The 26,979-nt window shown below is 45.4% G+C and overlaps 1 protein-coding gene across 1 annotated transcript in view; it reads right to left on the reverse strand.

The window, feature by feature from the left end:
- Positions 1 to 26,979, reverse strand: part of DNAH6 (dynein axonemal heavy chain 6) — a 2,906,060-nt gene that overhangs the window by 1,401,457 nt on the left and 1,477,624 nt on the right. The window contains exons 45-46 of the mRNA XM_030192089.1: positions 1,127 to 1,273; positions 964 to 1,037 (exon numbers count right to left, since the gene is read on the reverse strand). Coding sequence (XP_030047949.1) covers positions 964 to 1,037; positions 1,127 to 1,273 — 221 coding nt within the window. The remainder of the gene's footprint in view (positions 1 to 963; positions 1,038 to 1,126; positions 1,274 to 26,979) is intronic.

Consider the following 26,979-nt stretch of genomic DNA (forward strand, 5'->3'; position numbering starts at 1 on the left):
CGCCCCTTCACATACCCGTTCTCGGACATAGACGCCCATGGAGATGGGCATTCACGTTCGATTATGCCCCTCCATGTAAGCCACATTGAATCTACAAAGAGGTGGGAAAATGTGGGATACAAATGTAACAAACAAACAAATAAATAAATAAACTCTATGTCTAGCTTTTTCCAAGTTTAAAAGCACCTTCTCAGCAGGTAAAATATTCACCAGTGATGTTCTCATTCTCTTTGGAAGTCCTTTCACAGCATCTCTTCTAGACTAAAAACAACTGAAAACTTGTTTTACTGATGTGTCTATGCTATTTTGACTATTTATATTCTGCTGAAGTTTATCAAATTTCTGTTATATGAATGTTCTACTGTGCTACTTTAATATGTAGATTCCTGATATTGTATTTTATGTCATTGCTATATTGGCAAGTTTACCTCATTGATGTATTTTATGCTTATATTTGGTTACTGTACTATTGTTATGCTATTAAGACTAGATAAGTTATTTATATCAAGCTATACCTGCTATATACCACCTTGGGTGAATTTCTTCATAAAGAAATTCCAATAAACAAATCATCATCGATTTAAATTTAATGTGCTTTTTATCAATAGCCAATACAATTTAAGTAATGTCAGGCATGAACTCTCTTGGCAGAGTACCGGTCAGAAGTTTGGCCACCATATTTTGGATAATCTGTAACCTCTTAGTTGTTAACCCAACATAAAAGATTGGTACTGTAATCCAAAACACTGCCAACCACAGACTTCAAGATTTTCCAAACATATACATTATTTCATACTACTATATCTGCAATAGACACTCCAACAAAACAACAACATTTCATAGCTGGTGTTAGTCTACAGAAACAAATAACATCAAATGTTTATGTGCCATATGTGCATATCCTTTGTTCGTTAATACACATATTTAAAAACAATAATACTCTAATCCTTTAGTTATAATCACCTTCATGAAGTCTCCAAAAATGATTGGCTTAGTTACAAAGTACTCTGGGTCAATCTGTACTCCAAAATGCTTGCCTACAAATAAAAATGAGCATGTTAGATTAGGCATAAGTTATTTCTGTTATAGTAAAAGTACTGACTGAAAATGAATATAATAAACTTACTGGCCATTTCCGATAACATTGTCTGAAAATATTTCTTATCTTCATTGTTTATCAGGCGATCATGGAACACTCTTTGACATTCATGGCAAAAAAGTCTAAAAATCTGATTTTGATCTCTTACTGATCCAGAATCACATTGAAGTATGCCTGCAATAGATGTATTGTGTTTGTTTTTCATTATTATTTTCTTGTATCTTTGAAATGAAGATCAAAATAACATGCAGATTCAAAATCTTAGATACTGAAAGTTCCAAATAGAGTGTTAGAAAATAATTTTTAAATAAAAAACGTTAATAATTTATTACCTCACATCATTATGCATTAACCTCATTATCTTTTTACTGATATATAAACCATCTTCATGGCGTCAGCAATACTTGGAATGTAGACAAGAAACTACATTAAGCATGCTTAATGTTATACGAGCACGCAACTTTGGAACGCGCTGCCACGTAACCTGAAAACGGTCTATGAATTGACCAATTTCCGCAAACTATTGAAAACCTTTCTTTTCGACAAGATATATCACAAAGATCAGCATGTGTAACTGTATAATTCAACATGTGTAACTGTATACTCTTAAAACTTCTAGACTGTCTTATAATGTGTTATAATGTCTTTCTGCTCTAACGCCCTCATCTATCTTACTACCATGTAACACAAAACCCTCTGTTAACCAAATGTATATTCAATGCTACTTCCAGTATCCATGACGAAATGTAAGCCACATTGAGCCTGCAAAGAGGTGGGATAATGTGGGATACAAATGCCATAAAATAAATAAATACATGCTGCTAGTGCATAGAAGGATATAAGGCCAACATTCTCTTACCTATATTCTCAAGTCTAAGCAGAAAGGAGTTACTATACAGTGCCACAGCAACCATATGAATATATAAAGACAAATAATTATTACACTTCCATTTCCAATTTCTATGTTCTTATATCCCACATTATCCAAATGGCATTCAGTTCAATGTGGCTTACATTATAACAAGAGAAAAAGAAACAATTACATGCTGATCAAAGAAGTAGTACATGAGAGCTAACCATTAAACCTGCTAACCATTAAACATGTTGATCAGGAAGTAGCGCATGAGAACTAACCATTAAACAGTGTAACAATTATATAGTGACAGTAATGCAGTGTAACATTTGTTTAGTGTAATGAAATAAGTGTTGAGAAAACTATTTTGATGTTAGTATTTCCAACATCATTCGTAGTGTCAGGTAAGCTAACAAACAAGGTTGATAGTATATAGGTGAGCAGATTACGTATGATCGTTGGGTGTGGATTGATTCATTTTCATTATCCTGCCTCTGTTAGAAAAACTGCGATTTGAGTGTTTTTTGGAAAAGTAGGTAATCAGTTATCCGCCTCATAGCTATTGGTAGTGAGGTCCATAACTTTGTTGCGAGGTAGAAAAACCCGCTACGTGTATGGATTTGTACTGCACTCCCTTGCAGTTGAGGAGACAGAGTAGGATGAAGTTCCAGGATCCCTTTATGGTGTTCTTTACCGGGAGGGCAATTAAAGTTTCCATGTAGTCGGGGCCATTCCATAGAGTAAATGGAAGACAAGGATAATAGTTTTGAAGTGAATTCTGGACATTACTGGCAGCCAGTGTAAAGTGTATAGTAGTGGTGTTGCCCTTTGGTACCACGGGACCTTGAAAATTAAGTGAGCTGCGGTGTTTTGGGTAGTTTGGAGTTTCTTTAAGCTCTGGGTCTTGCATAGGATCAGTGTCTGGACTAGGATGCAGAATGTTTTTGATGAGAAGAGGTCTCTAATTCTTAGTTTCCATAGAGTTCTGAAACTCTGTTTGGTGACTGCCGATATTTGGTTGTTGAGTATTAGTTGTTGATCTATTGTAACTTCAAGAACTTTAAGTTTTTTTCCTAGTGGTTAGGTGGTTTGACCAATCGTGAAGCTTTTATATGTGGATGTGTAGTGTGGGCTTGTAGACATTCAGTTTTTTCTTTGTTTAGTTTCAGTCTAAAGGTTGAGGTCCATGACTCCATTATTTTGATTCCTGGTTGAATTTGCCCTATGATGACCTTGATGCCTCTTTTGAAGTGGATATACAGCATCACGTCGTCCGTGTATATGTATGACTTAAAACCTTCCTTTTCCAACTTCTTCCCCAAGGGTGACATCAAACACTGAATAAGACTGGTGACAAAGGGGACCCCCTGGGGTACTTTGCATTCTGTGGACCTGGAGGGGGGGCAGGGTGTTTGAGATCTTGACTTGGTATGATATGAGGCTGAGGAATCCCATTAGTCAATGTAGTACTGCTCCTCCAATTCAAAGATATACTGTCCAGTAGGTAGCGTGGAGTCTTGTGAACTGAGTTCGATTCCCACTTCAGGCACAGGCAGCTCCTTGTGACTCTGGGCAAGTCACTTAACCCTCCATTGCCCCATGTAAGCCGCACTGAGCCTGCCATGAGTGGGAAAGCGCCGGGTACAAATGTAATAAAAATAAAAATTGTGAACAGTGTAGGATGTCTTGGCAAGATAGGAATTCCATCAGTTGTTGGGAGACTATTCCCTCCACGATCTTGACTAGCAGTAGGATGGATGCCACTGGCCTGTAGTTCGTAACGTCATAATTCATGGCCATGGTATTCTTTACAATTGGTGCCAGAATGATGTTCCCTTTATTTTTGGGAAAATGACCATCTGATAGGAGGAATGTGAGATGTTCTGTTAGCAGTTCTATAAACCATGATGATGATGCATCTTTCATTACTTGTTTTGGACACTCGTCTAATAAGCTGTGAGATTTTGCATATTTTCTTAATAGAATTTGGACTGTTTGTGTTGTTGGTTTGGTGAATGAAATCCAGACTTTATCAGCTTGCTTAGGTAGTTTGTGATGTTCTTGATCAGACAGATAGTGTTTGATGGGGTTATTTTGTGTGGGCAATCCTAATATAATGTTTCTTACTTTTTGATTGAAGTAGGAGGCTAGGTCTGATGGAGACGGTGGGGTCTCATCTGGTTCTGTCACATGTTGGACATCTAGTAGGTTGTTTACTAGGCTATATAGATTTTTGGAATTAAGCTGATCTGACCCAATGTAAGTTTCATAACACCTTAACTTTCTACATAAGTACATAAGTAATGCCACACTGGGAAAAGACCAAAGGTCCATCGAGCCCAGCATCCTGTCCACGACAGCGGCCAATCCAGGCCAAGGGCACCTGGCGAGCTTCCCAAACAAGCTTGTTTTATGATATTTTTTTGTAGTCTCTCACTGTTTTTCTCTATTTAGATTTATTTTCATCTGAGTCATTTTTGCTCAATCCTCTTTTTAACTTTCTACACAACCTCTTCACTGTTGCTATCTCCTTGTTAAACCAGGAGAAGGTCTTCTTTTGGGTTACATTTTGGTTTTCACTGGGGCTATGTTGTCAAGGATGAGCCTGCTCTGTGTGTTCCAGTCGCTCATGAAGGTGATCGTGTCTGGTGAGCTGGGGCCTGTTCTAGAAATTGTCAGCATTCATCTTACCTCTGGTATGAACCTTTTCCTGTGATTCTTGTTGTCTCTTTTCTGAAGATGCCTCCTTCAGTTTAACTTAAATGCCAGTATTTTATGGTCAGATCATGGGGTACGTGTCCAATTGTTGTCTGATAAAATGACGTCTTTGGGCTTCATTAATCTGTAAGCAAATAGGTCCAATATGTGGCCCTTGTTATGTGTTGAGTTGGCATCTGTGGTCTCGAAGTCCCAGGATGCTAGGAATTCCCTCACTTCCTTGGTGTTAAGATCTTGGGTTGTCCAGGTGGATATAAATGTCTCCTATTGGCATGACATTGGGGTGAGATGAGCATATATTGGCGATGAAGTCAGTAAGGCCATCTTGAGCTGTAGTCCGCCTTCCATGGGGTCTATACAATAAGACACTGGAAACATGATCTGATAGGGTAGTGTCACTAATGGTGCAAGCCACAATTTATAGAGACAGGGCTATATGCTTTGATATCAGTTTCAGTTTGAAGAAAAATTTGTATATGAAAGCTAACCCTCCCCCTTTTTTTCTCACCTTGGTAAGTGTAGGATTTTATAGCCTGGTGGGCATAGATCATTTATTGCAGGATCATCTTGTAATAGAAACGTTTGTGCTTGACATTCAGTTCTGCCTACAGAGGAAACTGGAGGGTCATAGGATAGGAGGAAAAGTCCTATTGTGGATTAAAAACTGGTTGAAGGATAGGAAACAGAGAGTGGGGTTAGAGGAGTGGCCTAGTGGTTAGGGTGGTGGACTTTGGTCCTGGGGAACTGAGGAACTGAGTTCAATTCCCACTTCAGGCACAGGCAGCTCCTTGTGACTCTGGGCAAGTCACTTAACCCTCCATTGCCCCATGTAAGTCGCATTGAGCCTGCCATGAGTGGGAAAGCGTGGGGTACAAATGTAACAAAACAAAAAGGGCAGTATTCACAATGGAGAAGGGTAGTTAGTGGGGTTCCTCAGGGGTCTGTGCTAGGACCACTGCCTTTTAATATATTTATAAATGATTTAGAGATGGGAGTAACTAGCAAGGTAATTAAATTTGCTGATGACACAAAGTTATTCAAAGTCGTTAACTCGCGACAGGATTGTGAAAAATTACAGAAGGACCTTACGAGACTGGGAGACTGGGCGGCTAGATGGCAGATGATGTTTAATGTGAGCAAGTGCAAGGTGATGCATGTGGGAAAAAAGAACCCGAATTATAGCTACGTCATGCAAGGTTCCACGTTAGGAGTTATGGACCAAGAAAGGGATCTGGGTGTCATCGTCGATAATACACTGAAACCTTCTGCTCAGTGTGATGCTGCGGCTCGGAAAGCGAATAGAATGTTGGGTATTATTAGGAAAGGTATGGAAAACAGGTGTGAGGATGTTATAATGCCATTGTATCGCTCCATGGTGCGACCGTACCTTGAGTATTGTGTTCAATTCTGGCCGCCACATCTGAAGAAAGATGTAGTAGAATTGGGAAAGGTGCAGCGAAGGGCGACTAAAATGATAGCGGGGATGGGATGACTTCCCTATGAAGAAAGACTAAGGAGGCTAGGGCTTTTCAGCTTGGAGAAGAGACGGCTGAGGGGAGACATGATAGAGGTATATAAAATAATGAGTGGAGTGGAACAGGTGGATGTGAAGCGTCTGTTCACGCTTTCCAAAAATACTAGGACTAGGGGGCATGCGATGAAACTACAGTGTAGTAAATTTAAAACAAATCGGAGAAAATGTTTCTTCACCCAACGCGAAATTAAACTCTGGAATTCGTTGCCGGAGAACGTGGTGAAGGCGGTTAGCTTGGCAGAGTTTAAAAAGGGGTTAGATGGTTTCCTAAAGGATAAGTCCATAAACCGCTACTAAATGGACTTGGGAAAAATCCACAATTCCAGGAATAACATGTATAGAATGTTTGTACATTTGGGAAGCTTGCCAGGTGCCCATGGCCTGGATTGGCCGCTGTCGTGGATAGGATGCTGGGCTCGATGGACCCTTGATCTTTTCCCAGTGTGGCATTACTTATGTACTTATGTACTTATCATATTTAGTGTTTTTTTGAAAGTACATAATGAACTCCTAAGACAGGAGTTGATAGCATTATCATATTAAATGATGCACTGATTGGTATTAAATGGAATAACACATGCTTAGGGCTAAGGATGGCATTTAAAATGAGTTCCTGGCCAGTTCCAGGGGATGCATTAGGAAATTGCCACGTCAGTCTTATTGAATTAAATGATGAGATCATGTATATTGGTAGGTATAAAGACAGGAGCTCAAGGGCAGACAGGAAGAGGTCTCTCCTGCGGAACAGATATGTTGCCCAGGCCAATTGTGCCAGCTGAGACTCTCTGCTTGACTGTACCGGGACTGCTAAGGAAAGCTAAGCGGGACTTCGAAAAAAAGATTGCTTTGGAGGCAAAAACACATAGTAAAAAATTTTCAGGTATATTAAAATCAGGAAGCCGGCAAAGAATCGGTTGGACCGCTAGATGACCAAGGAGTAAAAGGGGCGATCAGGGAAGACAAAGCCGTAGCAGAGAGATTAAATGAATTCTTTGCTTCGGTCTTCACAGAGGAAGATTTGGGTGGGATACTGGTGCCGGAAATGGTATTTGAAGCTGACGAGTCGGAGAAACTTAATGAATTATCTGTAAACCTGGAGAATGTAATGGGGCAGTTCTACAAACTGAAGAGCAGCAAATCTCCTGGACCGGATGGTATTCATCCCAGAGTACTGATAGAACTGAAAAATGAGCTTGCGGAGCTATTGTTAGAAATATGTAATTTATCCTTAAAATTGAGTGTGGTACCGGAAGATTGGAGGGTGGCCAATGTAATGCCGATTTTTAAAAAAGGTTCCAGAGGAGATCCGGGAAATTATTGACCGGAGAGTCTGATGTTGGTGCTGGGCAAAATGGTAGAGACTATTATTAAGAACAAAATTACAGAGCATATTCAAAAGCATGGATTAATGAGACGTGGAGGGGCATACTCGAACAGCCACAGCCATCTACATGGGCGGCCATCTATATGGCTGGCGCTTCAAACAGCGGTCCTGAACCGTATTATCGAAAAAGATGGCCGGCACTCTTTCATTTCGATAATACGGTTCGGGCCGGCCAAATGTCAGAGATGGCCGGCATTGGTTTTCGACGATAATGGAATCCAAGGCTGGCCATCTCAAACCCGGCCAAATCCAAGGCATTTGGTCATGGGAGGGGCCAGCATTTGTAGTGCACTGGTTCCCCTGACATGCCAAGACACCAACCAGGCACCCTAGGGGGCACTACAGTGGACCTCAAAAATTGCTCCCAGGTGCATACCTCCCTTAGCTTGGGTGCTGAGCCCCCAAATCCCCCCCAAAACCCACTCCCCACAACTGTACACCACTACCATAGACCTTATGGGCGAAGGGGGGCACCTACATGTGGGTACAGTGGGTTTTGGGGGGGGTTGGAGGGCTCAACACTTACCACCACAAGTGTAACGCTAATTTTTAAAAAAGGTTCCAGAGGAGATCCGGGAAATTATAGACCAGTGAGTCTGACGTCAGTGCCGGGCAAAATGGTAGAGACTATTATTAAGAACAAAATTACAGAGTATATTCAAAAGCATGGATTAATTAGACAAAGTCAACATGGATTTAGTAAAGGGAAATCTTGCCTCACCAATCTACTACATTTCTATGAAGGGGTGAACAAACATGTGGATAAAGGAGAGCCAGTTGATATTGTGTATCTGGATTTTCAGAAGGCGTTTGATAAAGTACCTCATGAAAGACTCCAGAGGAAATTGGAGAGTCATGGGATAGGAGGTAGTGTTTTATTGTGGATTAAAAACTGGTTAAAAGATAGAAAACAGAGAGTAGGGTTAAATGGTCAGTATTCTCAATGTAGAAGGGTGGTTAGTGGGGTTCCCCAGGGGTCTGTGCTGGGATCGCTGCTTTTTAACATATTTATAAATTACCTAGAGATGGGAGTAACTAGTGAGGTAATTAAATTTGCTGATGACACAAAGTTATTCAAAGTCGTTAAATCGCAGGAGGATTGTGAAAAATTACAAGAGGACCTTACGAGACTGGGAGACTGGGCGTCTAAATGGCAGATGGCGTTTAATGTGAGCAAGTGCAAAGTGATGCATGTGGGAAAAAGGAACCCAAATTATAGCTATGTCATGCAAGGTTCCACGTTAGGTGTCATGGACCAAGAAAGGGATCTAGGTGTCGTCGTTGATGATACGTTGAAACCTTCTGCTCAGTGTGCTGCTGCGGCTAAGAAAGCGATTAGAATATTAGGTATTATTAGGAAAGGAATGGAAAACAAAAATGAGGATGTTATAATGCCTATGTATTGCTCCATGGTGCGACCGCACCTTGAATATTTTGTTCATTTCTGGTCGCCGCATCTCAAAAAAGATATAGTGGAATTAGAAAAGCTGCAGAGAAGGGCAACGAAAATGATAAAGGGGATGGGACGACTTCCGTATGAGGAAAGGCTAAAGAAGCTAGGGCTCTTCAGCTTGGAGAAAAGGCGGCTGAGGGGAGATATGATAGAGGTCTATAAAATAATGAGTGGAGTTGAATGGGTAGATGTGAAGCGTCTGTTCACGCTTTCCAAAAATACTAGGACTAGGGGGCATGCGATGAAGCTACAATGTGGTAAATTTAAAATGAATCGGAGAAAATATTTCTTCACTCAACGTGTAATTGAACTCTGGAATTCATTGCCAGAGAATGTGGTAAAGGCGGTTAGCTTAGCGGAGTTTTAAAAAGGTTTGGACGGCTTCCTAAAGGAAAAGTCCATAGACCGTTATTAAATGGACTGGGGAAAATCCACTATTTCTGGGATAAGCAGTATAAAATGTTTTGTACATTTTTGGGATCTTGCCAGGTATTTCTGACCTGGATTGGCCACTGTTGGAAACAGGATACTGGGCTCGATGGACCTTTGGTCTTTCCCAGTATGGCAAAACTTATGTACTCCCAGTCGCTGGTGAAGATGTTGTCTGCAACTCAAGTGGTGATGTATGATTAACTTACCGTATTTTTCGGACTATAAGACGCACTTTTTTCCCCCAAAATTTGGGAGGAAAATGGGGGGTGCGTCTTATAGTCCGAAGGTAGCGTTTTTGGATCGCCGTCCCGTACTTACGCGATGCCATGTTCCGTGGTGGTCTAGTGACGTCGGGGCAGGAAAGAGCCCCCTCTTTCCTGCCCATCGCGCTGCTCTCCGTGCTCCTCACTGCTTTCTGACGGTCTCTTTAGCAGGGTCCCCGGTGTTTCTCCTTATGTGCAACTAAGGCCTATGTCCATATACAGGCCTGGACCTGAAACATCTTTACTAAGCAAGACTGACATGGCTTCATGAACATTTCCTGTATCTCTGCCAGCCCAAGGATACTGATAGCACTGAGAGCATCTGCAATTCATCTTAGGGGATGAAGCTAGTTACATGGCAGATGTATGCCAACACAAGTATGTGATAGCACACATATGGACCCTCTTTGGATGGCGCCAGTTCTCTCAGAGAATATCTGTATTGACAGGACTGTCTTCAAGGTCTGTTTTCCATTTACCAGACAGGAGGAATGGGGACAGTGGACAGAGGTCTGTACAGATTTTTGGAAGACAAAGAAGGGAAAGAATAGGTTTTGACACTGAACCTGAGCTGTCACATCTCTGATGGCTCTGGAGAGAAACTTTCTCTTTGTGCCAAAGTACTGAGCCTCCCTGAGCCCTCATTTGCAAGGAAGTAAGCTAATAATTTGGGCTACGTTTATGAACAGTCAAATTTGTTGAACATTATCTTACAATTGCATTATATTGTTTTAGAGGGAGTATGAATTGGCCTAGCCCCCATTTTATATTCTCGGTGTAACAGGCCAGAGTATACCCCCCGCCCAGACTATACCCGGGGTTAAAGTGGCCTAGGCCAGAGTATACCCCGGGTATATTCTAGCCTAGACCAGTTTAACCCCGGGGTATACTCTGGCCTAGGCCACTTTATACCCCCTCAGGCCAGATTATACCCCGGGAATATAAATTGGGGGCTAGGCCAATTCATACTCCCTCTAAAACAATATAATGCAATTGTAACATAATGTTCAACAAATTTGACTGTTCATAATATAATAAAAGTAGCCTTGGCCAGAATATACCCCTCCAGGCCAGAATATACCATCTGTGTTGCTTCCTCTAACACTTTCTCAGCCTGTCTCTGATTGGTTGCTTCCTCTAACACTTTCTCAGCCTATCTCTGATTGGTTGAGAAGCTGCTTCCTCTGTTGTCACTTCCCTGGGTTTCTCACCCTGTCTCTAATTGGTTGAAAAGTGCAGATCTCTTTTTATCATCCTCATACACACAGCTGCTTCTTCTAACACCAAACTCTTTACTTTACCATTGTTGACAACCATGGAAGACCAACTGTATAACCAACTTTTGACATTCTACACTGCAGCACAACAAAAGTACCCCCTGTGGATCTACGATCTACCTCCAGAGAAACGTCTAAATGCCAAGACCCAGTTCAGACAAACAGCTAAGCCATATCGAGCAGACAGAGGGATTCTTTTCCATGGGGAAAAGGAGGTTCTAACTAAAAGACAACTGCCAAATATCCTTAAGGCCTGTCATGACAACCCAATTTCTGGTGGCCATTTTGGCAGAGATAAAACGTTAGCCAAAATCTCTGTCCCTTATTACTGGAAGGGAATGAAGAACGACATTCACCAACATGTCAAAGCCTGTCAAAAATGTTTTGTTACAAATCCCAAAATCAGCAAGAAGGCTCCACCACTCAACAGTATACCAGTGCCTGGAAAAGTATGGAGCTTAGTCGGGATTGATATGATGGGTCCTCTTCAGGAAACATCGAATGGCAACAAATATATCGTTGCTGCCACTGATCATTTCTCAAAGTGGACTGAAGCTACAGCTGTTCCAGATAAGAGTGCCAAGTCAGTAGCAAATTTTTTATACTCCGTTATTTGCCGCCTTGGCTATATGGACACTGTCATAAGTGACCAGGGACGAGAGTTTGTGAACTCGATTATCGACAACCTTATGGAGCATTTTCAAACAGATCACCACATTTCATCTGCCTACCACCCACAAACAAATGGCCAGCGGGAACGTGACAATCGAACACTCAAGGAATCTCTCAGTAAGCTTGTCAATGAACAAGGAAACAACTGGGACCAGTTCATCCCTGGTGTTTTGTTTGCCCATCACACATCTGTGCATGCCTCAACCAAGTGCACTCCATTTGAGGTCATGTATGGACGGAAGGCCAAGCTTCCTATGGACCTCAATCCCTCAGAATATGACACTATGGACACCATGCCCCTTTCAGATGATGCCAACCCTGATGTGCTAAATACACTGACAACCATTCATAAAAAGCTCTGCTCAACTGTCAGTACCAACATTCACTCTGCTCAGGAACACCAGAAGCGTGCCTTTGACCATCGACAGAACAGCCAAAAAGAAATCACTGCTGGAACCATCGTTTACATCAAGAATAAGCAACGTATTCATCGCATGGGTTCAAAGATGGAACCACGCTGGATTGGACCCTACTTTGTTGTGGAATCCTTGACCAAGGGACGAGTAAAACTTAAGAACAATAAGACTGGCAAGATACTGAAGAACACCTACCATGCCAGCAACCTTAAGATTTACCAGGATGAAGAGACTACTCCACCACCTCAGTCCTCTGATGATTGTCTCAGTGACTCTGCTGCACAGAAACATAAGCAAACCAAGACTTTCAACCCACTACCAAGTTCAGAAAGAAAGTATCTTAGCACAACTCTTGGCCTTACATTTGGTAAGGTTGTGTATTGTGGATGCACAAGGGACCTTGGACAACCACGGCGTACATATAAAACCAAAGGTGATGGCAACTGCTACTTCCGGGCCATCAGCTACTTTCTGACAGGAACAGAGGACAACCACTCCCTGCTCAGAAAGAAAGTCATCCACCACATGAAAAATGACTTGAGAAGAAAACTACAGGACTACTTGAACCAAAAGGTGAATGAATATTTGAACATCTCTGGCATCTCCCGTGATGGAGTATGGGCAACTGATGCAGAGATCATGGCCACAGCAAATCTGCTGAGTTGTGACATTGTCATCCACACAAAAGTTGGTGACTCCATGGATTGGTTGACCTATCCTACAAGTTTCAATCTGCAGTCAACAACAGAACACGCACTTTATCTTGAAAACAAGCATGATCATTTTGATGTTAAACATACATAGTAACATAGTAGATGACGGCAGAAAAAAGACCTGCATGGTCCATCCAGTCTGCCCAAGACAAACTCATATGTGTATACCTTACCTTGAATTGAATTTGTACCTGTCCTTTTCAGGGCACAGACCATATAAGTCTGCCCAGCAGTATTTCCCGCCTCCCAATCACCAGTCCCGCCTCCCAGCACCGGCTCTGGTACAGATCGTATAAGTCTGCCCTCCCCTATCCTCGCTTCCCAACCACCACCCCCTCTTTCCCCCACCTGCTCCGCCACCCAATTTCAGCTAAGCTTCTGAGGATCCATTTCTTCTGCACAGGATTCCTCTATGCATATCCCACGCATGTTTGAACTCCGTTACCGTTTTCATCTCCACCACCTCCCGCGGGAGGGCATTCCAAGCGTTCACCACCCTCTCCGTGAAAAAATACTTCCTGACATCTTTCCTGAATCTGCCCCCCTTCAGTCTCATTTCATGTCCTCTCGTTCTACCGCCTTCCCATCTCCGGAAAAGATTCGTTTGCGGATTAATACCATTCAAATATTTGAACGTCTGTATCATATCACCCCTGTTCCTCCTTTCCTCCAGGGTGTACATGTTCAAGTCAGCAAGCCTCTCTTCATACGTCTTGGAACGTAAATCCCATACCATCCTCGTAGCTTTTCTTTGCACCGCTTCCATTTTTTTAACATCCTTCGCAAGATACGGCCTCCAAAACTGAACACAATTCTCCAGGTGGGGCCTCACCAACGTCTTATACAGGGGCATTAAAACCTCCTTTCTTCTGCTGGTCACTCCTCTCTCTATACAGCCTAGCAACCTTCTAGCTACGGCCACCGCCTTGTCGCACTGTTTCGTCGCCTTCAGGTCCTCAGATACTATCACCCCAAGATCCCTCTCCCCGTCCGTGCCTATCAGACTCTCCCCGCCTAACACATACGTCTCCCTTGGATTTCTACTCCCTAAGTGCATCACTTTGCATTTCTTCGCATTGAATTTTAATTGCCAAACGTTAGACCATTCTTCTAGCTTCTTCAGATCTTTTTTCATGTTTTCCACTCCCTCCGGGGTGTCCACTCTGTTGGAAATCTTGGTGTCATCCGCAAAAAGGCAAACTTTACCTTGTAACCCTTCGGCTATGTCACTCACAAATATATTGAACAGAACCGGCCCCAGCACCGATCCCTGAGGCACTCCACTACTCACCTTTCCTTCCTCCGAGCGAACTCCATTCACCACCACCCTCTGGCGTCTGTCCGTCAACCAGTTCCTAATCCAGTTCACCACTTCGGGTCCTATCTTCAGGCCGTCTAGTTTATTTAAGAGCCTCCTGTGGGGAACCGTGTCAAAAGCCTTGCTGAAATCTAAGTAGATGACGTCCATAGCACGTCCTTGATTTAATTCTCCCGTCACCCAGTCAAAGAATTCAATGAGATTCGTTTGGCACGATTTCCCTTTGGTGAAACCATGTTGTCTCGGATCTTGCAACTTATTGGCTTCCAGGAAATTCACTATCCTTTCCTTCAGCATGGCTTCCATTACTTTTCCAATAACCGAAGTGAGGCTTACCGGCCTGTAGTTTCCAGCTTCTTCCCTATCCCCACTTTTGTGAAGAGGGACCACCTCCGCCGTTCTCCAATCCCTCGGAACCTCTCCCGTCTCCAAGGATTTATTAAACAAGTCTTTAAGAGGACCCGCCAGAACCTCTCTGAGCTCTCTCAGTATTCTGGGGTGGATCCCGTCCGGCCCCATGGCTTTGTCCACCTTTAGCTTTCCAAGTTGTTGATACACACTCTCTTCCGTGAACGGCGCTCTATCCACCTCATTCTCAGGTGTACTTTTGCCAGTCCCTCTCGGTCCTTCCCCAGGGTTTTCTTCAGTGAAAACAGAACAAAAGTATCTATTTAGCAAATTGGCTTTTTCTTCATCATTTTCTACATAGTGTTTTGTTGTATCTTTTAGTCTCACAATTCCCTTTATAGTCTTTCTCCTTTCACTAATATACCTGAAGAAGTTTTTGTCTCCCCTCCTTACATTTCTAGCCATATGTTCTTCCGCTTGCGCCTTCGCCAGACGTACCTCTCTCTTGGCTTCTTTCAGTTTCATCCGGTATTCCTCCCCGTGTTCTTCCTCTTGAGATTTTCTATATTTCTGGAACGCTAACTCTTTAATCTTTATTTTCTCAGCCACTTGCTTTGAGAACCATATCGGTTTCCTTTTTCTCTTGCTTTTATTTACTCTCCTTACATAAAGGTCTGTGGCCCTGTTTATTACTTCTTTTAGCCTGGACCACTGTCCTTCCACTTCTCGTACGTCCTCCCAGCCCATCAGCTCCTTCCTCAGGTATTCTTCCATTTTGTTAAAGTCAGCTCGCTTGAAATCCAGGACTTTGAGTTTAGAGTGGCCGCCATCCACATGAGCCGTTACATCAAAACAAACCGTTTGATGGTCACTGTTTCCCAGGTGTGCAGCCACTCGGACATTTGACACACTATCCCCATTCGTGAGCACCAGATCTAACGTGGCTCCGTCCCTCGTGGGTTCGTTCACCATTTGTCTGAGCAGAGCACTTTGGAAAGCATCCACAATCTCTCTACTTCTTTCCGATTTTGCAGACGGAACCTTCCAATCTACATCCGGAAGATTTAAAACCTCCTAACAACAGCACCTCTCTTTTCTTCCCCAACTTTTGAATATCAGCGATCAGATCTTTATCCAGTTCCTCCAATTGTGTCGGGGGTCTGTAGACAACACCCACGTGGACCAAGGTGGGTCCTCTCTTGTTAAGGTGATCCATATCGCTTCTTCCTTTCCCCACTTCCCTGTCATTTCAGTTGCTGCGATATCATTTCTCAGATACAGAGCTACTCCTCCACCTTTACGTCCCTCTCTATCCTTCCTAAAAAGATTATAGCCTGGTATGTTTACATCCCAGTCATGGGAACCATTGAGCCATGTCTCTGTGACTGCAACTATGTCCAAGTCATTCTCCAACATCAGGGCTTGAAGGTCATGAATTTTATTGGTTATACTGTGAGCATTTGTGGTCATTGCTTTCCAATTACATTTCCTAGTATGTGTTTTGGGTTTAGTGATTTGTGAGTGTCTTTTCTCTTTGAGTACCTTCTCCTCTTTTTGTTCCCTCTTCCTTGCTTTTTCCTTTGCTTCAATTTTAGTTTCAGGAACATCACAGTGCTGTAGTGGATCAAAAGAATTTTGTAGTGGCAACACTTGTGTGGGCGGATGTTTCTGTGTGACATGACGAATTCTGCCTGAGCCTACTGTGAACCATCTGTTCCTTTGTGGTTTTATTCTCTGAGGCAGTGGTGAGAAGTTATGATTTTGTACAGTCCTATAAGTTGCTTTAATTGCATCTAATTCTTGCATTACTTTATATAGCTCTTGTTTTAAAGTAGATAGCTGAAGGCAGATAGGACAAGCTTTAAGTTTCCAGATGATTGGCCTTGAAACCAAAGCAGCACAATTATTGCAGAGAATAAAAGTCATCCTGATTGGTTGAAATGGGTATGAACAGGTGTACTATTGTTGTTATCAGTGTTTAACTTTGAACGTTTATATTAAAGTGAGGAGCTCCTAGACTTAGAAGACAAAGTTTCAGGACCTAGGGCAGGATATACCCCAAGGCAAAAATGGGTATATTCTTCCCTGGGGAGGTTCATTTTGATGTTGTTATCAGTGTTTAACTTTGAACGTTTATATTAAAGTGAGGAGCTCCTAGTCTTAGAAGATAAAGTTTCAGGACGTTATGACTTTTATTATATTATGAACAGTCAAATTAATTAAACATTATGTTACTAGGTATAAATTGGCCTAGGCTGTACCCCCTAGGGCAGGATATACCCCAAGGCAAAAATGGGTATATTCTTCCCTGGGGGGGGGGGTATATTCTGGCCTAGGCTACTTTATCCCCCTGGGCATAGATAGTGTATTCTGCCCTGGAGGGGTATATTCTATTCTGCCCTGGAGGGGTATATTCTGGCCTAGGCCAGAGTAAACCCCGGGGTACATTGTGGCCTAGGCCAGAGTAAACCCCGGGGGGGGGGGTATATTCTGGTGTATTCTGCCCTGGAGGGGTATATTCTATTCTGCCCTGGAGGGGTATATTCTGGCCTAGGCCTGAGTAAACTCCGGGGTATATTGTGGCCTAGGGGGATATATTCTGGCCTTTAGGCCAGTTTATCCCCCGGGGTATACTCTGGCCTAGGCCACTTTAACCCCGGGTATAGTCTGGGCAGGGGGTTAATGTGGCCTGTTACACTGGTCCTCCAACACACATATGATATTGAAGCCAATTACAATCTATATCCAGAGAACCTCCTGGCCTTCCACCAACAATGGATGCAGATCAGAACAAGGACATTTCCCTAGAAAACTCACCAAACAAAGAAATTTTGGTAATCTCAATAATAGACATATTTGCAAAGTAATTTTTAAAAAGTCTATAAACAAAAAGTCACTCAGAATCTAGAGCAAATCTACCATGCCAGCACTAACTTCCAAAACAAGGACCCTAACTATGAAAAGGTCAGTGCTTTTTTTGTGCCGGTACGCAACGGTACGGTGTACCGGCACCTTTTTTTTTGCTTCCCCCGCCCCGTGAGTCCATGTCCCGCATGCAGTGCCAGCCCCCATTTCCGGCCGCTGCTGCTTCTCCTGTTGAGCAGCAGTGGCCGCTACACAAAGAAAAAGATTTTTTTTAAAACTTCAAACCTGGCTGAAACGCGGCACCCCGGCACTGTAGACAGCCATTAGACATTGGCTGTTGCCCCGCAGCCGCTTCTCCTCTTGCCTCTACATCACTGCGCTCCTCTGGGGTCTTCCTCCAGGGGCAGTGACGTAGAGGCAAGAGGAGCCTAATGGCTGTCTACAGTGCCGGGGTGCCGCATTTCAGCCAGGTTTCAATTTTTTTTTTTAAATCTTCTTTTTCTTTGTGTAGCGGCCGCTGCTGCTCAACAGGAGAAGCAGCAGCAGCCGGAAATAGGGGCTGGTGCCGTGTGCGTCGCGACTTTGCACCTTTCGCGGGAAACTTGGCAGGGAGAGGGAAACCAACAGAGGGAAGGATTGGGGAGAGAGAGAAAGAGGGAAAACAACAGAGGGAAGGATTGGGGAGAGAGAGAAAGAGGGAAAACAACAGAGGGAAGGATTGGGGAGAGAGAGAGAGGGAAAACAACAGAGGGAAGGATTGGGGAGAGAGAGAAAGAGGGAAAACAACAGAGGGAAGGATTGGGGAGAGAGAGAGAGGGAAACACAGAGGGAAGGATTGGGGGGAGAGAGAGAGAGAGGGAAAACAACAGAGGGAAGGATTGGGGAGAGAGAGAAAGAGGGAAAACAACAGAGGGAAGGATTGGGGAGAGAGAGAAAGAGGGAAAACACAGAGGGAAGGATTGGGGAGAGAGAGAAAGAGGGAAAACACAGAGGGAAGGATTGGGGAGAGAGGGAAAAACAGAGGGAAAACAGATGGAAGGATGGGGAGAGAGAGGGGGAAAACAGATGGATGGGGAGAGAGAGAGAGAGGGAAAAACAGATGGAAGGATGGGGAGAGAGAGAGGGAAAACGGAAGGATAGGGAGAGAAAGAGGGAAGACGCTGGATGGAAGAATGCAGAAAGAAATAGGGGAGACACTGGAAGGATTGGGAGAGAAAGCAGAGCTGCTGGATGGAAAAGGGGAATAGAGAAAGACTGGAGAATAAGAGGAAGGGGCATGGGGAGAACAAGGGTGAGGAAAAGATGAAAAGCCACAGGTAGATGAAGGAAATTAAAGAATGGATAGTAAGAATGAATTAAATCTGGACAGAGAGAGAGCCTGAAAAATATTGAAGAAAGCAAAGAAAAAGGAGACAAAAATGACAAATGGCACAGAAGAGTTAAGCGAAAACAAAGGAAAGGAGAATCACAGACTGGGACCAATATGGAAAGAAAAACAGTCACCAGACAATAAAGGTAGAAAAAAATCATTTTATTTTCATTTTAGTGTTTGTAATATGTCCAATTTGAGAATTTACATTGGCTGTCTTATTTTGCACTGGGTATACTGGAGCTGTAAGAGCTTACAGAGATTATTTATAATGAAAAAAAAATCACGTTATTTTTTTCTCCTATAATACTGTAATATTTTCAATGATGTCTGTTTATATGCGCCATGGCTGGAATAGGGGGTGTGGTTAATGTGGGTGTGGCTATCATAGGGGTGGAGCCATATGTGGTGACCCGCCCATAATGAGTACCGGCACCTTTTTTTCTACAAAAAAAGCACTGGAAAAGGTAGTGCCCTAAATATTACAGTGGGGCTCTAAAATATCGATACATCTATCGAGAAAACTGAACAAGCCAAATTACTACAGAATGCTACATAGAAACTTCATGGTGACAGAATACCTCGGGGGTCACACATACAGAACACATATGCCAAATACACAAACTCTATAAATCTAAATTATAGAAGCCAGACCTTTTATGTAGTACAACACTAGAGAAGCAAGAAAGAAAGGCATTTCCTCCTGTGCAAAATATAAAGATAGCACGTGCCAGGGATGGTGTTTGGGAGGGGGAGGTGCAAATAGGGCAATTGAGCTTAGCTCTCTGACCAAAGAGAACCCCAAGCCTGCCAGAAGATGAAGAAGGTGCAGCTTGGTAATGGGCTTTGGGGTCCTCTCCCAGATTTCTTCTTTGGGCCCAAGCTGTGTCCGACATATGCCAAATCTGACATATTGTAATCACAAAATAGAAAATAAAAATAATTCTTTGTACCTTTTTGTTGTCTGGTCATTTTATTTTTCAAATCATAGTGGTCCCAGTCTCTAGTTTCTGCTTCCCTCTGTCTTTCTTGTCCATTTGACATTTCTTCTGTCTCCATGTCCACCATCCATCTCCTATCTCTGTGTCCATGTATTTCCTTGTTCCACATCTCCCCTGTGTTCATATCCCCACATCAATCATCATTCCTTTGTGCACCCATGTACTCCATGCCCAGCATCGCTGCTCCTGTTTTTTTTTTTTGTTACATTTGTACCCCGCGCTTTCCCTCTCATGGCAGGCTCAATGCGGCTTACATGGGGCAATGGAGGGTTAGGTGACTTGCCCAGAGTCACAAGGAGCTGCCAGTGCCTGAAGTGGGAATCGAACTCAGTTCCTCAGTTCCCCAGGACCAAAGTCCACCACCCAGGGCCGTGCCTAGGGTCTCTGGTGCCCCCCTGCAAACTATCAGTTGACGCCCCCCCCCCCCCCCCCGGTCTAGCATAAAATACCATAAATACCAAAATACCATACTGTGCAAAATATAAAGACATCAGATGTAAATTTGAAAAAACTAACAAGTACCAATAACCACTTTACAAATTAACAAATAGAAATAAATATAGAAAATAAAATAAAGCGAATGCTACATACCTGTAGAAGGTATTCTCCGAGGACAGCAGGCTGATTGTTCTCACTGATGGGTGACGTCCACGGCAGCCCCTCCAATCGGAATCTTCACTAGCAAAGGCCTTTGCTAGTCCTCGCGCGCCCATGCGCGGCCGTCTTCCCGCCCGAAACCGGCTTGTGCCGGCCAGTCTTATATGTAGCAAAACAGAGACAAGGGAAGACACAACTCCAAAGGGGAGGCGGGCGGGTTTGTGAGAACAATCAGCCTGCTGTCCTCGGAGAATACCTTCTACAGGTATGTAGCATTCGCTTTCTCCGAGGACAAGCAGGCTGCTTGTTCTCACTGATGGGGTATCCCTAGCCCCCAGGCTCACTCAAAACAACAACCATGGTCAATTGGGCCTCGCAACGGCGAGGACATAACTGAGATTGACCTAAAAAATTTACCAACTAACTGAGAGTGCAGCCTGGAACAGAACAAACAGGGCCCTCGGGGGGTGTTGTTGGATCCTAAAGCCCAAACAGGTTCTGAAGAACTGACTGCCCGAACCGACTGTCGCGTCGGGTATCCTGCTGTAGGCAGTAATGAGATGTGAATGTGTGGACAGATGACCACGTCGCAGCTTTGCAAATCTCTTCAATAGTGGCTGACTTCAAGTGGGCTACCGACGCTGCCATGGCTCTAACATTATGAGCCGTGACATGACCCTCAAGAGCCAGCCCAGCCTGGGCGTAAGTGAAGGAAATGCAATCTGCTAGCCAATTGGATATGGTGCGTTTCCCCACAGCCACTCCCCTCCTGTTGGGATCAAAAGAAACAAACAATTGGGCGGACTGTCTGTTGGGCTGTGTCCGCTCCAGATAGAAGGCCAATGCTCTCTTGCAGTCCAATGTGTGCAGCTGACGTTCAGCAGGGCAGGAATGAGGACGGGGAAAGAATGTTGGCAAGACAATTGACTGGTTCAGATGGAACTCCGACACCACCTTTGGCAAGAACTTAGGGTGAGTGCGGAGGACTACTCTGTTGTGATGAAATTTGGTGTACGGGGCCTGGGCTACCAGGGCCTGAAGCTCACTGACCCTATGAGCTGAAGTAACTGCCACCAAGAAAATGACCTTCCAGGTCAAGTACTTCAGATGGCAGGAGTTCAGTGGCTCAAAAGGAGGTTTCATCAGCTGGGTGAGAACGACATTGAGATCCCATGACACTGTAGGAGGTTTGACAGGGGGCCTTGACAAAAGCAAACCTCTCATGAAGCGAACAACTAAAGGCTGTCCCGAGATCGGCTTACCTTCCACATGATAATGGTATGCACTGATTGCACTAAGGTGAACCCTTACAGAGTTGGTCTTGAGACCAGACTCAGACAGGTGCAGAAGGTATTCAAGCAGGGTCTGTGTAGGACAAGAGCGAGGATCTAGGGCCTTGCTGTCACACCAGACGGCAAACCTCCTCCACAGAAAGAAGTAACTCCTCTTGGTGGAATCTTTCCTGGAAGCAAGCAAAACACGGGAGACACCCTCTGACAGACCCAAAGAGGCAAAGTCTACGCTCTCAACATCCAGGCCGTGAGAGCCAGGGACCGGAGGCTGGGATGCAGAAGCGCCCCTTCGTCCTGCGTGATGAGGGTCGGAAAACACTCCAATCTCCACGGTTCTTCGGAGGACAACTCCAGAAGAAGAGGGAACCAGATCTGACGCGGCCAAAAAGGAGCAATCAGAATCATGGTGCCTCGGTCTTGCTTGAGTTTCAACAAAGTCTTCCCCACCAGAGGTATGGGAGGATAAGCATACAGCAGACCCTCCCCCCAATCCAGGAGGAAGGCATCCGATGCCAGTCTGCCGTGGGCCTGAAGCCTGGAACAGAACTGAGGGACTTTGTGGTTGGCTCGAGATGCGAAGAGGTCTACCAAGGGGGTGCCCCACGCCTGGAAGATCTGTCGCACTACACGGGAATTGAGCGACCACTCGTGAGGTTGCATAATCCTGCTCAACCTGTCGGCCAGACTGTTGTTTACGCCTGCCAGATATGTGGCTTGGAACACCATGCCGTGACGGCGAGCCCAGAGCCACATGCTGACGGCTTCCTGACACAGGGGGCGAGATCCGGTGCCCCCCTGCTTGTTGACGTAGTACATGGCAACCTGGTTGTCTGTCTGAATTTGGATAATTTGGTGGGACAGCCGATCTCTGAAAGCCTTCAGAGCGTTCCAGATCGCTCGCAACTCCAGAAGATTGATCTGCAGATCGCGTTCCTGGAGGGACCAGCTTCCTTGGGTGTGAAGCCCATCGACATGAGCTCCCCACCCCAGGAGAGACGCATCCGTGGTCAGCACTTTTTGTGGCTGAGGAATTTGGAAAGGACGTCCCAGAGTCAAATTGGACCAAATCGTCCACCAATACAGGGATTCGAGAAAACTCGTGGACAGGTGGATTACATCTTCTAGATCCCCAGCAGCCTGGAACCACTGGGAAGCTAGGGTCCATTGAGCAGATCTCATGTGAAGGCGGGCCATGGGAGTCACATGGACTGTGGAGGCCATGTGGCCTAGCAATCTCAACATCTGCCGAGCTGTGATCTGCTGGGACGCTCGCACCTGCGAGACGAGGAACAACAAGTTGTTGGCTCTCGCCTCTGGGAGATAGGCGCGAGCCGTCCGAGAATCCAGCAGAGCTCCTATGAATTCGAGTCTCTGCACTGGGAGAAGATGGGACTTTGGATAATTTATCACAAACCCCAGTAGCTCCAGGAGGCGAATAGTCATCTGCATGGACTGCAGGGCTCCTGCCTCGGATGTGTTCTTCACCAGCCAATCGTCGAGATATGGGAACACGTGCACCCCCAGCCTGCGCAGTGCCGCTGCTACTACAGCCAAGCACTTTGTGAACACCCTGGGCGCAGAGGCGAGCCCAAAGGGTAGCACACAGTACTGGAAGTGACGTGTGCCCAGCTGAAATCGCAGATACTGTCTGTGAGCTGGCAGTATCGGGATATGTGTGTGTAGGCATCCTTCAAGTCCAGAGAGCATAGCCAATCGTTTTGCTGAATCATGGGGAGAAGGGTGCCCAGGGAAAGCATCCTGAACTTTTCTTTGACCAGATATTTGTTCAGGGCCCTTAGGTCTAGGATAGGACGCATCCCCCCTGTTTTCTTTTCCACAGGGAAGTACCTGGAATAGAATCCCAGCCCTTCCTGCCCGGATGGCACGGGCTCGACCGCATTGGCGCTGAGAAGGGCGGAGAGTTCCTCTGCAAGTACCTGCTTGTGCTGGAAGCTGTAGGACTGAGCTCCCGGTGGACAATTTGGAGGTTTTGAGGCCAAATTGAGGGTGTATCCTTGCCGGACTATTTGGAGAACCCACTGATCGGAGGTTATGAGAGGCCACCTTTGGTGAAAAGCTTTCAACCTCCCTCCGACTGGCAGGTCGCCCGGAACTGACACTTGGATGTCGGCTATGCTCTGCTGAAGCCAGTCAAAAGCCCGTCCCTTGCTTTTGCTGGGGAGCCGAGGGGCCTTGCTGAGGCGCGCGCTGCTGACGAGAGCGAGCGCGCTGGGGCTTAGCCTGGGCCGCAGGCTGTCGAGAAGGAGGATTGTACTTACGCTTGCCAGAAGAGTAGGGAACAGTCTTCCTTCCCCCAAAAAATCTTCTACCTGTAGAGGTAGAGGCTGAAGGCTGCTGGCGGGAGAACTTGTCGAATGCGGTGTCCCGCTGGTGGAGCTGCTCTACCACCTGTTCGACTTTCTCTCCAAAAATGTTATCCGCACAGCAAGGCGAGTCCGCAATCCGCTGCTGGATTCTATTCTCCAGGTCGGAGGCACGCAGCCATGAGAGTCTGCGCATCACCACACCTTGAGCAGCGGCTCTGGACGCAACATCAAAGGTGTCATACACCCCTCTGGCCAGGAATTTTCTGCACGCCTTCAGCTGCCTGACCACCTCCTGAAATGGCTTGGCTTGCTCAGGGGGGAGAACGGCCCGGAGGCTCTCGTTTAGAGCGGCTGCAGAGAAAGGCTGAGAGGTCGATGCAGGCGTCGACGTCAGAACCTGTTCCGGGCGTGAAGGCTGTTCCGGGCTGTCCAGAGTGGAGCGCATTGACACCTCCTGAACAGAGGGTGAGCGGTCCTCTCGGTACCGATGCCTGCTGGGTGCCGACTCCTTCGGTGACCCAGAGCTCTCGGTACCGACATGGGAAGGGGACCGGTGACGATGCTTCTTCGACTTCTTGGGACGAAGCATGTCACCGGAGCTTCCCGGTACCGACGAGGAGGACGTAGAATCCAGCCCTCGCTTCCTCGGGGCCGAGATCGAAGAAGGTCGGTCTCGGGGGGGGCTATACTGCAGGAGCCCTCAGGGTAGGGGGAGACCCACCCGAAGGCTCACCGCCACCAGCAGGGGAATGGACAGCCCTCACCTGCACTCCAGACGAAGCACCACCGTCCGACGACATCAGCAGACGAGGTCCCGGTACCACCGACGTCGATGCAGCTGTCCGATGTCTCGGCGCCGATGCAGAGGGCCGATGCCTTGATGCACTCGATGTACTGGCCGCCGAGGTTGAAGGTCTGGACGCTGAAGACGTCGATGCACTCGATACCCCCGGTGCCGATGCCGACGAAGAGCCCGAGAACAAAATATTCCACTGGGCTAACCTCGCTACCTGAGTCCGCCTTTGCAAAAGGGAACACAGACTACAGGCCTGAGGGCGGTGCCCAGCCCCCAGACACTGAAGACACGACGCGGGCCTGTCAGTGAGCGAGATTACCCGGGCGCACTGGGTGCACTTCTTGAAGCCGCTGGAAGGCTTCGATGTCATGGGCGGAAAAATCACGCCGGCGAAATCGAAAGACGAAATGGCGAAATTTGGCACAGAAAAAAGGGAAATTTCGACCGGGGCCTAAGTATGGCCTACCCCGACGACGAAAGAAAACTTAACGGGGCGAAAAAAACTCGAAGTAGAGGAAGGAAAAACCAAAAATGGTTAATCCAAACAATTTCTGGATTTCTCACAGAAAACAGTCAAAAAACGACGCGCGAGGCCGACTTTTCGGGGCACGAACGGTAAAGCACAACCGTACCGAGCGCGGAGAAAAAAAGACTGGCCGGCACAAGCCGGTTTCGGGCGGGAAGACGGCCGCGCATGCGCGGTGCGCATTGGCGCGCAAGGACTAGCAAAGGCCTTTGCTAGTGAAGATTCCGATTGGAGGGGCTGCCGTGGACGTCACCCATCAGTGAGAACAAGCAGCCTGCTTGTCCTCGGAGAATACCATATTATTGGACTAATACATTTAGCTTTCAGAGGCCAAAACATCCTTCCTCAGGTCAATACAGTATAGTGCTGTTACAGTATCCTATCCTGACCTGAGGAAGGGGGTTTTGTTCTCCGAAAGTTAACCAAAATGTATTAAAATTAGTCCAATAAAAAGATGACCTTGTTTACATGTTCTATTCTAAACATTTATTAACACAGCTACAATACTACTTTATCCTAAAGCAAAAAAATAAAAATATATATTTTATTTACAGTTTGTTGTCTCTGGTTTCTGCTTTCCTCATCTTCTTTTCACTGTCTTCCTTCCATCCAGCATCTCTTTGTTCTCTCTCTGCCATCCAGTGTCTGCCCTCTCTGCTGTCCCCTCCATCCAATGTCCGCCCTCTCTCCCTGCTCCTTCCATCTACATCTGCCCTCTATCTCTGCCCCTTCCATCCACCATGTGCCCCTGTCTGCCCTCTCTCTCTCCCCCTTCCATTTACTGTCTGCCCTTTCTATCCCTTCCCACACAACAACCCTCTCTCATCTGAGAAGGAATATTAAGAATAAAAGATGGACAAAACACGGAGCATTAGAAGCCTTGTGGATCAGATAAATAAACCCTGTCACTGAATCCACATGTAGAGGGAACGAGTTAGGTTATGGACTTGATGTGCCACCTTTCTGTGGCACAACCGCAGTGGTTTACATATTCTATGCAGGTACTTTCTCTGTCCGTACTGGGCCCACCTTCTGCAGAGGGAAGTAAGCTTACAAAAGGAAAGCTTACAATGGACGATGGAAACAAACATACCATTCCATTTTTAAATCCAGGAAATATTTAGACCATAATATTATGCTGCTTTCCACTGGGCAGCAAGGGTGGCTCTGGATTTCCCTTTAAAGCCTCAAACTGGGGTTATTGGCACCTCCATGAGTTCTCTGCAGTGAGCAAAAGTGAGGTCAACGGTTGTGTTTTGAACACACTAAGCTCTAGGGAGAAGGGGTTGTCTAGGTATTTGCAGAGCGCTGGGTATCTGTAGTAATGCTGGAGAAATGATATCCATCAGTAGATAAGATAAAACGGGACTGGGAGGGAGGAGATTTAAGTGTGAAAGTTATAAGATGGTGATCAGAGGAGGGATGATCAGAGGCAAGGAAACTAGAAGGTGAACAGTTGGAGGAGAAGATGAGATCAAGACAGTGACCATTTTGATGAGTGGGGGAGGTGGAGCATAGTTGGAGATTAAAGGATGACGTTAAAGCGAGTAACTTGGAAATATAAGAGTTGGAAGGATCATTAGCAGGAATATTAAAGTCACCAAGGATGAGAGAGGGGGAGGAAGGATCATGGAAGAAGGCAAGCCAGGCGTCAAAGTCACTGAGAAAGGATGAAAGGGACTTATCAGGGGGACGATAAATGACCGCTATTCGAAGAGGCAGAGGA

Source organism: Microcaecilia unicolor, chromosome 2 (assembly GCF_901765095.1).
Source record: "Microcaecilia unicolor chromosome 2, aMicUni1.1, whole genome shotgun sequence".
NCBI lineage: Eukaryota > Metazoa > Chordata > Amphibia > Gymnophiona > Siphonopidae > Microcaecilia > Microcaecilia unicolor.